Below are 8,378 nucleotides of genomic sequence, written 5' to 3'. Positions count from 1 at the left end.
CCTCCTACCAAATCGCTATTCTCAGCAAGGTCCGAGTTGCAGACGGCTGGGGCAGGTCGTTATAGCTGTTGATTTTCGGTTCTGCTTGACTGGCCATTAACAAAGGCAACACAAAGCACTCCCAGCCCTGACCTTCCTGCACAGCTCAGACGCTGCCTCCTCCCCCTGCCATTAGCTATAGACAAGGGTACCAGGACTACCCTGCTTGGTACAAAAGTCATTTTTAATCAGTAAAGCGTCTGCGGGACAGACACTGAGCATCCAACCTACTTTCTCGTGGCAATTTTTACCGCTGTATTTATACAGACTCTGGACTGGAAACAGCAAAGAACAAAAACCAACTTTCCAAAAATGGGAATTTAGGCACTAATGGGACCAAACTGGGTCTAGATCAACCCAAACCACCACGCTATGTCTGCGGAGAAGGAGGCTCAGACGGCAATCTGTTGGTTTTCTCTGAAGAGCGGCCGCTGGTGCATCGCACAGATGTCCTGGAAGATCCTGTACACCTGGTCATGCTGCGTCTCATCAGCTATGGGGAGCATGGGGCTGCTGCTGCAGGTCTTCCCAGCCTCCTCCGCCACCTGCCTGACACACAGCTGCTCCACCTACGCAAAAAGAAAAGTCATGAAGACACTGAATGAAGAGGAACCTCTTTGGGCATCTCCCACTGCTGCCATCCGCCCCCACTAGCCCAGGCAGCAGGGTACGGGGTGGGAGAGACACAGCAGAGCAGTTCTGCCCAACAGACCCAGGTGGCCAGGTCCGGCCAGGCCAACAGGTCCAACTCCACAAGCCACCTTGGCAAAGCACCTCTAGGAGAAAAGGAGCAGTCACAAGAGCTCCTCTCCCAGCAGAGCTATTAGGGAGATGAGGACAGGCTGGGGGACATCCCAGCACATGCGGAGTGATCCTCTGGTGCAGGCACCCAAGGCAAGAAGAGGTGACCAGGTCAGAAAGTTGTGCAGGGAGGCATAGGACTGGTCTCCGAACTGTGAAATCCCCTCCAGGACCTCACAGACTTAGTGGGTCTCTGCTTGCTCAAGGGTGGATGCAACACCCTCCCTGTACCCTCCATGCCATGTCCCTACTGCTGCAGCCTTGTTGGCCCAAGGGGGTCCCACACAGGGTGTTTCTGGAGCCTGGACCCAACGCGTTGCCCCAAGGCTTTGAGATCCCAGAATTGCTTCAGCTTCTCTAGGGAGAAGTTTCTGGCCAGAGCCTTGGGGACTGCCCCTCTCATCCCACCCCCTCCTTCACCCTCCCAAGGGCTCCCCAGCCCCGCTGCTGTCCACCACGGTTGTTCACCGCATCTGTTGGCTGCTTGGCTTGAGGCTGTCCCTTAACTCAACCATTCCAGGTATTTATTCCCCCATTTCCCACAGGAGAGCGCAGAGGACCCAGTGCCAAGAGGCAGGAACAGGAGGAAGGGAACAGATTTCCTAGCGGTTTAGAAAAGCTTTTGCCGGTTGGGAGCTTTGTTTGCAAACAGAGTCTACCCAGATCAAGGAGTCTGACAAGCAACAGCCCAAGCACCTCTCAGGAGGCTGTAGATAAGCCGATACTCATGCCACACCTGCCACCCGACCAATTTAGGCACCCCAAAGGTCTGTGGCTCCAGGGGTTGAAGCTAGAGCCCTGCTTGCAGGAGAAAAAGGGCAATATGGTCCAGACAAGGGGGGGGAAATTCAGCAGCAGATATCCAAAGGGCAGCCCTCCGTACCTGGACAAGGATGAGCTTACACCGCAGGGGCACGGCGTCCGGGAACTCCTCTCCAAAGCACAGCATGACTCTGCTGTCTGGGAGGCGGCCCTGGTTGTTGTAAAACTGCTGCAGCTCTGCAAGGAGAGTTGGAAGCTGCCTGCCACAAGCTGCCAGCCTTTGCTACACAGCTTCAAGACCAAGCACCCTGCCATGGAAGAAAGCTGTGGGCTCAAGAGAAGCCACCTTTTCTGCGCAAAGCCTCCAACCAGGAGGAGTTTGCTAGTGACACAAGACACCAGGTTATTCCTTCCTAGATCCGGTACCATCAGCTACTCATCCAGAGCACTTGGGTAACCCATCGGTGATGGACAGTGATGACTCCAAAGTGCTCCAAGGCCAAGGGCTCCACCCTTTCCACCCCACCAAGTGGAAGAAGAGAAAGCGGGAAACGCTCCTACAAACCTCTGAAGAACAAGTTGGTGTCAAATATCTTCATCACCTCATCCCGGTCCAGTTTGTTGGGCCTGTCCTTGTACATCATGGTGTTCCCGCTCCAGAAGACCCTGCCCTGGCACAGCCTCTTGATGAAGATGCCCTGCTTGTTGCTGTGCAGCAGGACACCCCTCTCCAGGTGCCCAAAGAGCTTCCTGGTGATCTGCTTGTGGCGGTCATTCTGGATGGCGTCGGCCGAGGGGAACTGCACGTGCTCCAGGGCATCTGGGGCATACAGCTTCTCGCCGTGGCTGGAGGGCTGGCTGAGTGAGATCCGGCAGCCCTCGCTGCACGAGGTAGTGATGTGGCCCACCAGCCTCCCGCTGTAGTAGAAGCTGATCACCATCTGGGAGTAACCTGGGAGGGGATGGGCACACACACCACCCATCAGGAGAAGACAAACCCTGCCTGCTCTTCACCGCGATGCCCAAACTCTGCGAGAGTAGCAAATTTCCTGGGAGCAAGTCTCACTTGGTGGAGGAGACCTCCTCCTTGCTAGAGGACATCTCCAGCACTCAGCCTGGTAGCAGCGCTGAGCAGCAAGTGGGAGCTCCCAATACTGAGCCCCTTCCTCCTGCCTTTGCTCCACACTTCCCTTGCTGCGGGCAGATCTCCCCACAACTAAAGGCACGGCTGATCCCAGCATCCCGGGGCAGCCCCCTGTGCCAGGACCGCGGCCACAGGACAACAGGCAGGATGCGTCCCTGCTCAGTATGCAAACCCTGCGGATACTCAGGAGGGCTCGGGACCTCCCAAACCCAGAGCAAAGCCTCCCTCCAAGGCAGGGAGCAGAGTCGAAGCCACCTTCTGCCACCACACACACGAGGCCGAGCCCCAGAGAGGCTTTTGATGGCCACAGTCCACAACCAAGCAGGGGAGCTGCCTTACCCGAATGATGCTGCTCGTAGCTGGAGTATCCATTCATCAGGGGCAACGCTGTGGGCAGAGAAAGCCGAGTTGTGCCGGCGTGCCCAGCTCCCAAACCCCGATCTCCCGCTCTCCCCACCAGCCCCCTCAGTTTTCTCCCCCAGGCACACCAGGCTTCCCAGCTCCCACACAGGAGGTGCCAGCAAATACTCCCAGGTGGATTTAACCTTGTGCAATGCACACTCTTGGGTGCCTGCTGCCAACCACAGTTGTCATATTAAGAATGCTTAAAGTACTAATTAAGGAAGATAAAATACAACTGTTGTCCATTATCCATTGCTATACAGTTTTTTCTGCCCTGGACAAAAAGCTTGGTCCCGTTAAACACTGCACATACCATCGGCTACTTACCGGGGCTGTGCTGCTGCACCCACCAGTCGGGTATCAGGGTGTTTCTGCAGGTCTCCTGGGGGGGTGAGGGGCTTCTCTTGATGATCCCCAGGTATTCATCTACACAGGCGGGCTGTGCGAGACCACACGTGGAGATCAGAGCGGGTTTGATGCCTTGGGCAGCCACTGCCCTTGCACAGAGACACTTGCAGTGCTCGGAGAGGGTCCAAATGGCAATGCCAACAGGATGCCAATGAACTTTTTTGGTTAGAAAGAGCAAGTTTGGCATTCCCCAGGCCGTACACTCAAATAACACCCTCAAGAGCTACTGAGCAGAAGCAGCCCAAGGTGACACAGCCAAGAAGGGGAACAGAGCTGCAAAACAGCCTCCATCCCCCAGCAAAGGTCTCGCCCGCCCAGATGCAAATCGAAAGCGCGAGCCATTCATCAGCAACCATGTCCCGGCGCTGGCTCACATGAATGAGCTGCAAAACCCGGCGTCACTCGCCAGGCGGATTCCCAAACCTTTGCAGATTGAATTTTAGAAAGGCAACGCTTTATCGGGCAACTGCCCGCCGTCCGTCCACCTCCAGCCAAAGGCGACCTGCAGCCGCTGTGAGGGCTTACCTCTTTAATGAGGTCATCGATTGCAGAGGAACTGCAGTCCATCTCCGTGACGTCATTCAGGCTGCTCCCGTTGGCAATGCCCGCTTTGCCTGGAAGGAGAGGCCGGGATGCAGCGAGCACACCCACCCCACTGCCACGGCTCACCTCGCCGCTGGGTTTTAGAAACCCTTCACCCCGTGAAAGTTATGAAACCGAGAACCACAGCGCAGCGGAGCCGTGTAACAGCACCTCGGAGGGGCTCACAGCCCCCTCCAGCTCCACCCAGAGCTGCTTTTCAAGACCAAAGACCAGTTTGCAACCCATTGCCCCAGCGCACGGCAACCAGCAACAAGGCAAATCAAAAATCCGGCCGGTAGCAGAGACCGAGCTAGAGCAGAAGGTTGGGTTTGTTTTTTCTGAGCACCCGAGAGACCGGGGCTGCTGCTGCTTCTCCTTTTTCTGCCAGCCACCCCGAGTGAAGTCGTGCTACCGGTGGGAACCTGCAGTGCCATTTGCATAGCGGCGGCGCGCCCCCCGTGTGAACACGGCTGGAGGAGACCGAGATGCTAAAGGCAGATTTCCTGACAGCGAGATATTTTTTTTTGCCCCGCAAGTTTTTTTACTTTAAAAAAAAAAAAAGAAAAAGCACACACACTCCTAACCACAAATAGAGATATACTTAGCACGACCTGCGCCGCACCGGACATCACAGCAGCAACTGCTCTCTGCGAAATTACTGCTACTCTAATCACTGCTGGCAAAAGAGAAGGGATTTTTTTTGCAGCTCCCTGCCATCTGCCCAGGGCAGGCGTTGGGAGGGCATAGGGTTGGGGCTCAAGTACCCCCCCAAGGGGGGAAGGAATTTGGATTGGCCCCTACAACATCCTCATGGGATTGAAGGTCATGCAATGCTGCAGTTATCCCCTAAGCAGCTGTCTACGGGGGTAGACAAAAAGCTTGGCCTTCCTCCCCGCCTCCCTGCCACCACAGTGACACAGGGGACACCTTCTGCAAAGCAGGACAAGCAAAGCATCACGGCACAAGAGCGGCGTCTGGCCAGGAAGCTCCGCTCAGATGTAGGTCAGCAGCACAAGCCTGCGGTTACTCGCAGGACCGACCTGCACCTGGGGGTCGGTCCCTTATTGGGGCACTCACATTTCTGTTCCTCCTCCGGCACGATCCTGTAGACCTTGTAGGGCTCAGAGATGTCCAGCTGGGACCTGTCCGTCACCTCCTCGAAGTCAGGGCTCTTGTTCAAGGCGCAGCGCAACCGTGTCTTCCAAGTGGCCGGCTCCGCTTTGTCGCCTTCTTTGAACTTGCCTTTGAAAACAGCCCAGGCCTAAAACAAAGCAAGAAAAAAAATCCTCCCCGTGAGCTCTGCAAATCCCCTCAACCCCTGGGGCAAAGGAGCTGGGGCTGCAGAGAGCATTTTGCTCTCCCCACCTCTCTGCCCCGTGCACCCTCTCAACCATCCCTTGCATATTCAACGTTCTGCTCCTAGACTGCGGACACACGCACAGCTGCCGCACGTGGGGACGGGTATCTGGGTGCAGAGCAGCAGCACCTGCCCCGGCGATGCACCTGCGCGCAAGAAGGGCTGCAGCACCCAGGTTTTAAAAAGCAGAGGTCAAGATCATAATATGCGGCTTCATCTCTGCACCTCCCAGGTCAGGAGCTGCTGGGGATGCGAGGAATCACTGCTGAAGCAGCGGTGTTCCTAATGACCTGGTAACACCTCAGTTAAAACAAAGACAAACAAACAAAAAAAAAAAATCAAAGTAAGCCTCATTTTCCAGCTCCTGACTAATAAGCGAAAGCTGGTTTCTTTTTAAGATCAGAACATCATTCGTGATTTTGGTGGGAGAATACATTTTACCACTGAAGGGAGACTGTAAAATACATATAATGGAGACTGCAAAGTATGTATTATTGTTTTAAATACACATTTATTTATTTTATAGATATTTATATATTTTCAGATGGCTGAATTCAATGCCATCCTCATAACTCAGTGCTCCCGAACCAGCCACTAACCAGCTGTCACTGCCCTGAAAGCGAACTCACTCACCAGTACAGATATTTGGAAGCAGGGGCAGAGGGAAGGAAATTCTTGGGGAAGAGCCTGACCTTTTTGGTTCAGGATGGAATTTTCCAGTTTTTCCCCAAAACTGGAAATCCCCCCCTTCAGCGAAATCCAAAACTTCCTTTCCTCCTGCAAACTTTTTTTTTTCCTCTCCGGTAAATCCAGCGTTTTATAGCCTGATAAGAAGTTTAGAGCAGGTCAAAAGGAGCACGTCAAGCTCCTTCTCATGTCAGACCAGGATTCAAACATGCTGAAAACAAACCTAAACCTGGCACCAGCATTTGGCAAAAAGGAACGAATACCCCCAAAAGAGCCCGGGAGACCAATTGTGGGGTGAAGCATCTCCTGCAGGGGTTAGAGATGCAAAACCCACCGGCAGCGTGGACATCTCCCACCAGCAAGGAAAAAAAAAAACAGCATCGCCGAGCCCAGGAACTATGGAGAAGAGGCATTAACCATCTGTCCCTACCTTGAAAATAGAGGCATCCACCTCCTGGTTGTAGTCCTGCTTCCCGGCGTGTTTCCATGGGATGCGGAACATGGTTTTCTCCTCATTCTCCCAGATGAGCCCAGGGTACAGCTCGCTGTCAATCTGCTCGATCAGCCACTGCCGGAGCCGCCGCCCGCCGTTGCGGTCACACATCCTGGATGGAGCGAGAGGTCCAAGCCCCGTCAGCTCCCCCAGCACTGTCCCACCACAATTGGGGTAACAAGGGATTGTGCCGTGCTCTGGTTTGCCACGTGCACAGCTGGTAGTGGCACTGCCTGCAGAGACAAGCAGCTTTCGGCAGCTCTGCAAGTCCCACGTGCCAACGTCTGTACGCTAAAATGCCCCCCCGGCTTCTTTTAGAATGAAAAAAAAAAAATCAAGGCAATTTCCCCTGAACTACTACAAATTCTTCCTCCAGCTCCATCAATCAAAGCTCTGCCCACAGAAAGAGGCTGACTTGGTGCTCTGCTTACTCCTTTTATTGCTGCGGGATAAGTCACAGAAGAAGACCACAGGGATTAAAGCGCCCAGCTGTGCTGTCACCTGAGCAAGTGACACTGGGACAGGCCATCCCGGGGCGGACACCCTTTAGCGTCTGTGGGAGACGGGAGCCAAGTGCTGTCCCTGGCTGCTCTTGGCACAAGGGTCTGCCCCGGAGGAGACGGCAGCCCCTCTCGCCGGGCGCTGCCCATTTGGGGAGCAGGCACTGGTTCCAGGCAGCACCCGGAGTCACCGCAGGGATGGGGGCCGCACAACCAAGCCTCTCGAACAGAGGACCGACGCCTGGAAGGAGCGGGGTGAAGTCAAGCCACCCTTGCTGGGGCCCTCGGGTCATTTGTAGCCAAAACCACTGGGTGACTTCACGGAAGACCCAGGAGAAAGATTCTCCCACCCAGCTAGAAGCAAAGTGCCAGCCTCAACCCTCCTGGCACCGCTTGTCACCTCCGTGGCAAGACCTGCGAGGACTTCAGGAGTTGGTGGCCTGGCAGAAGCGACCAGTAGCCCCAGGATCAGCCCTCCAGGCCTTTTGGGCTCACAGCCCCCCTGCAAATTTTACCAGAGTGCCTCTCCCTCATTCTTTTTTTATTTAATGCCCCATGGGAAGGTTTTGGGGAGAAGACGAGGATGCTCCCAGCACAGCCGGAGACCTGATGGTCCCTGCTTTGCCACGGGCTCACACCAGCTCAGTGCCACCAACTTCTATCCCTTCTCCATTGCCCTACTGCTGCACAGCGGGACACACAGACCTCCCTGGCCATCCGCAGCACAACCCCTGCTTTTAGGGATGGTGATAGCTAACACCACCAGCCAAAACAACGCCCAGGGCGCAGCCCTGGATCCCAGCTGCCCCTCCAGAGCTGGATGTCCCAAAGCACCTGCCGGAGCGTTGCCCCAGAGGGATGGGGTGACACACAGCCTCTCCACGGGCTCCCGCACCGAACGCCTTGCACCTGAGTTACGCCAACACGAAGAGCCTCAGAAACGCTCGCTGAAACGGGACTGGCTCTCTTCTAATTCAGCCCATTTTCTAGAAGGCCTGTTCCCATCGCCGGCAGAGGCCGGAGCTCCGTTTCCCCTCCACCAAAGGCTGAGCGCCCCCCCCGGCCTGCCGCTAGCAACACGAGCCAGCACCGGCCGCAGCCCAGGCGTCCTTCCCATGCAGCGAGCCGCGCACCGGCCCCGCACCGGGAGCCACAAGCGGCCGGGAAACCTGGCTGGGCGGGGCAGGCCCCCACCCCCCCCCA

The 8,378-nt window shown here is 55.7% G+C and overlaps 1 protein-coding gene across 1 annotated transcript; it reads right to left on the bottom strand.

Annotated features, from left to right (window-relative positions):
- Window positions 1-37: 37 nt before the first annotated feature.
- Window positions 38-6,822, bottom strand: IRF8 (interferon regulatory factor 8). The gene is made up of 8 exons (XM_009277280.2): window positions 6,613-6,822; window positions 5,216-5,399; window positions 4,082-4,170; window positions 3,476-3,587; window positions 3,086-3,133; window positions 2,168-2,554; window positions 1,724-1,839; window positions 38-608 (listed from the first exon to the last, which is right to left on the bottom strand). Exons 1-8 carry the CDS (start codon window positions 6,784-6,786, stop codon window positions 432-434), a joined length of 1,287 nt encoding a protein of 428 aa, XP_009275555.1. The 5' UTR covers window positions 6,787-6,822; the 3' UTR covers window positions 38-431.
- Between the last annotated feature and the right edge of the window lie 1,556 nt (window positions 6,823-8,378).

Source organism: Aptenodytes forsteri, unplaced genomic scaffold (assembly GCF_000699145.1).
Source record: "Aptenodytes forsteri isolate BGI_AS27 unplaced genomic scaffold, ASM69914v1 Scaffold50, whole genome shotgun sequence".
Lineage (NCBI taxonomy): Eukaryota > Metazoa > Chordata > Aves > Sphenisciformes > Spheniscidae > Aptenodytes > Aptenodytes forsteri.
The sequence above is the reverse complement of the archived record's forward strand: the minus strand, read 5'-3'. Positions and strand labels throughout refer to the sequence as shown.

Excerpts from the sequence above, each read along its gene's own strand:
- IRF8 (XM_009277280.2), bottom strand. The coding sequence starts at position 6,786 with ATGTGTGACCGCAACGGCGGGCGGCGGCTCCGGCAGTGGCTGATCGAG. Across the intron at positions 4,171-5,215 it reads GCCGGAGGAGGAACAGAAAT|GCAAAGCGGGCATTGCCAAC; the intron begins GTGAGTGCCCCA and ends CTCTCCTTCCAG. Across the intron at positions 3,134-3,475 it reads GGTGCAGCAGCACAGCCCCG|CGTTGCCCCTGATGAATGGA; the intron begins GTAAGTAGCCGA and ends CTCTGCCCACAG.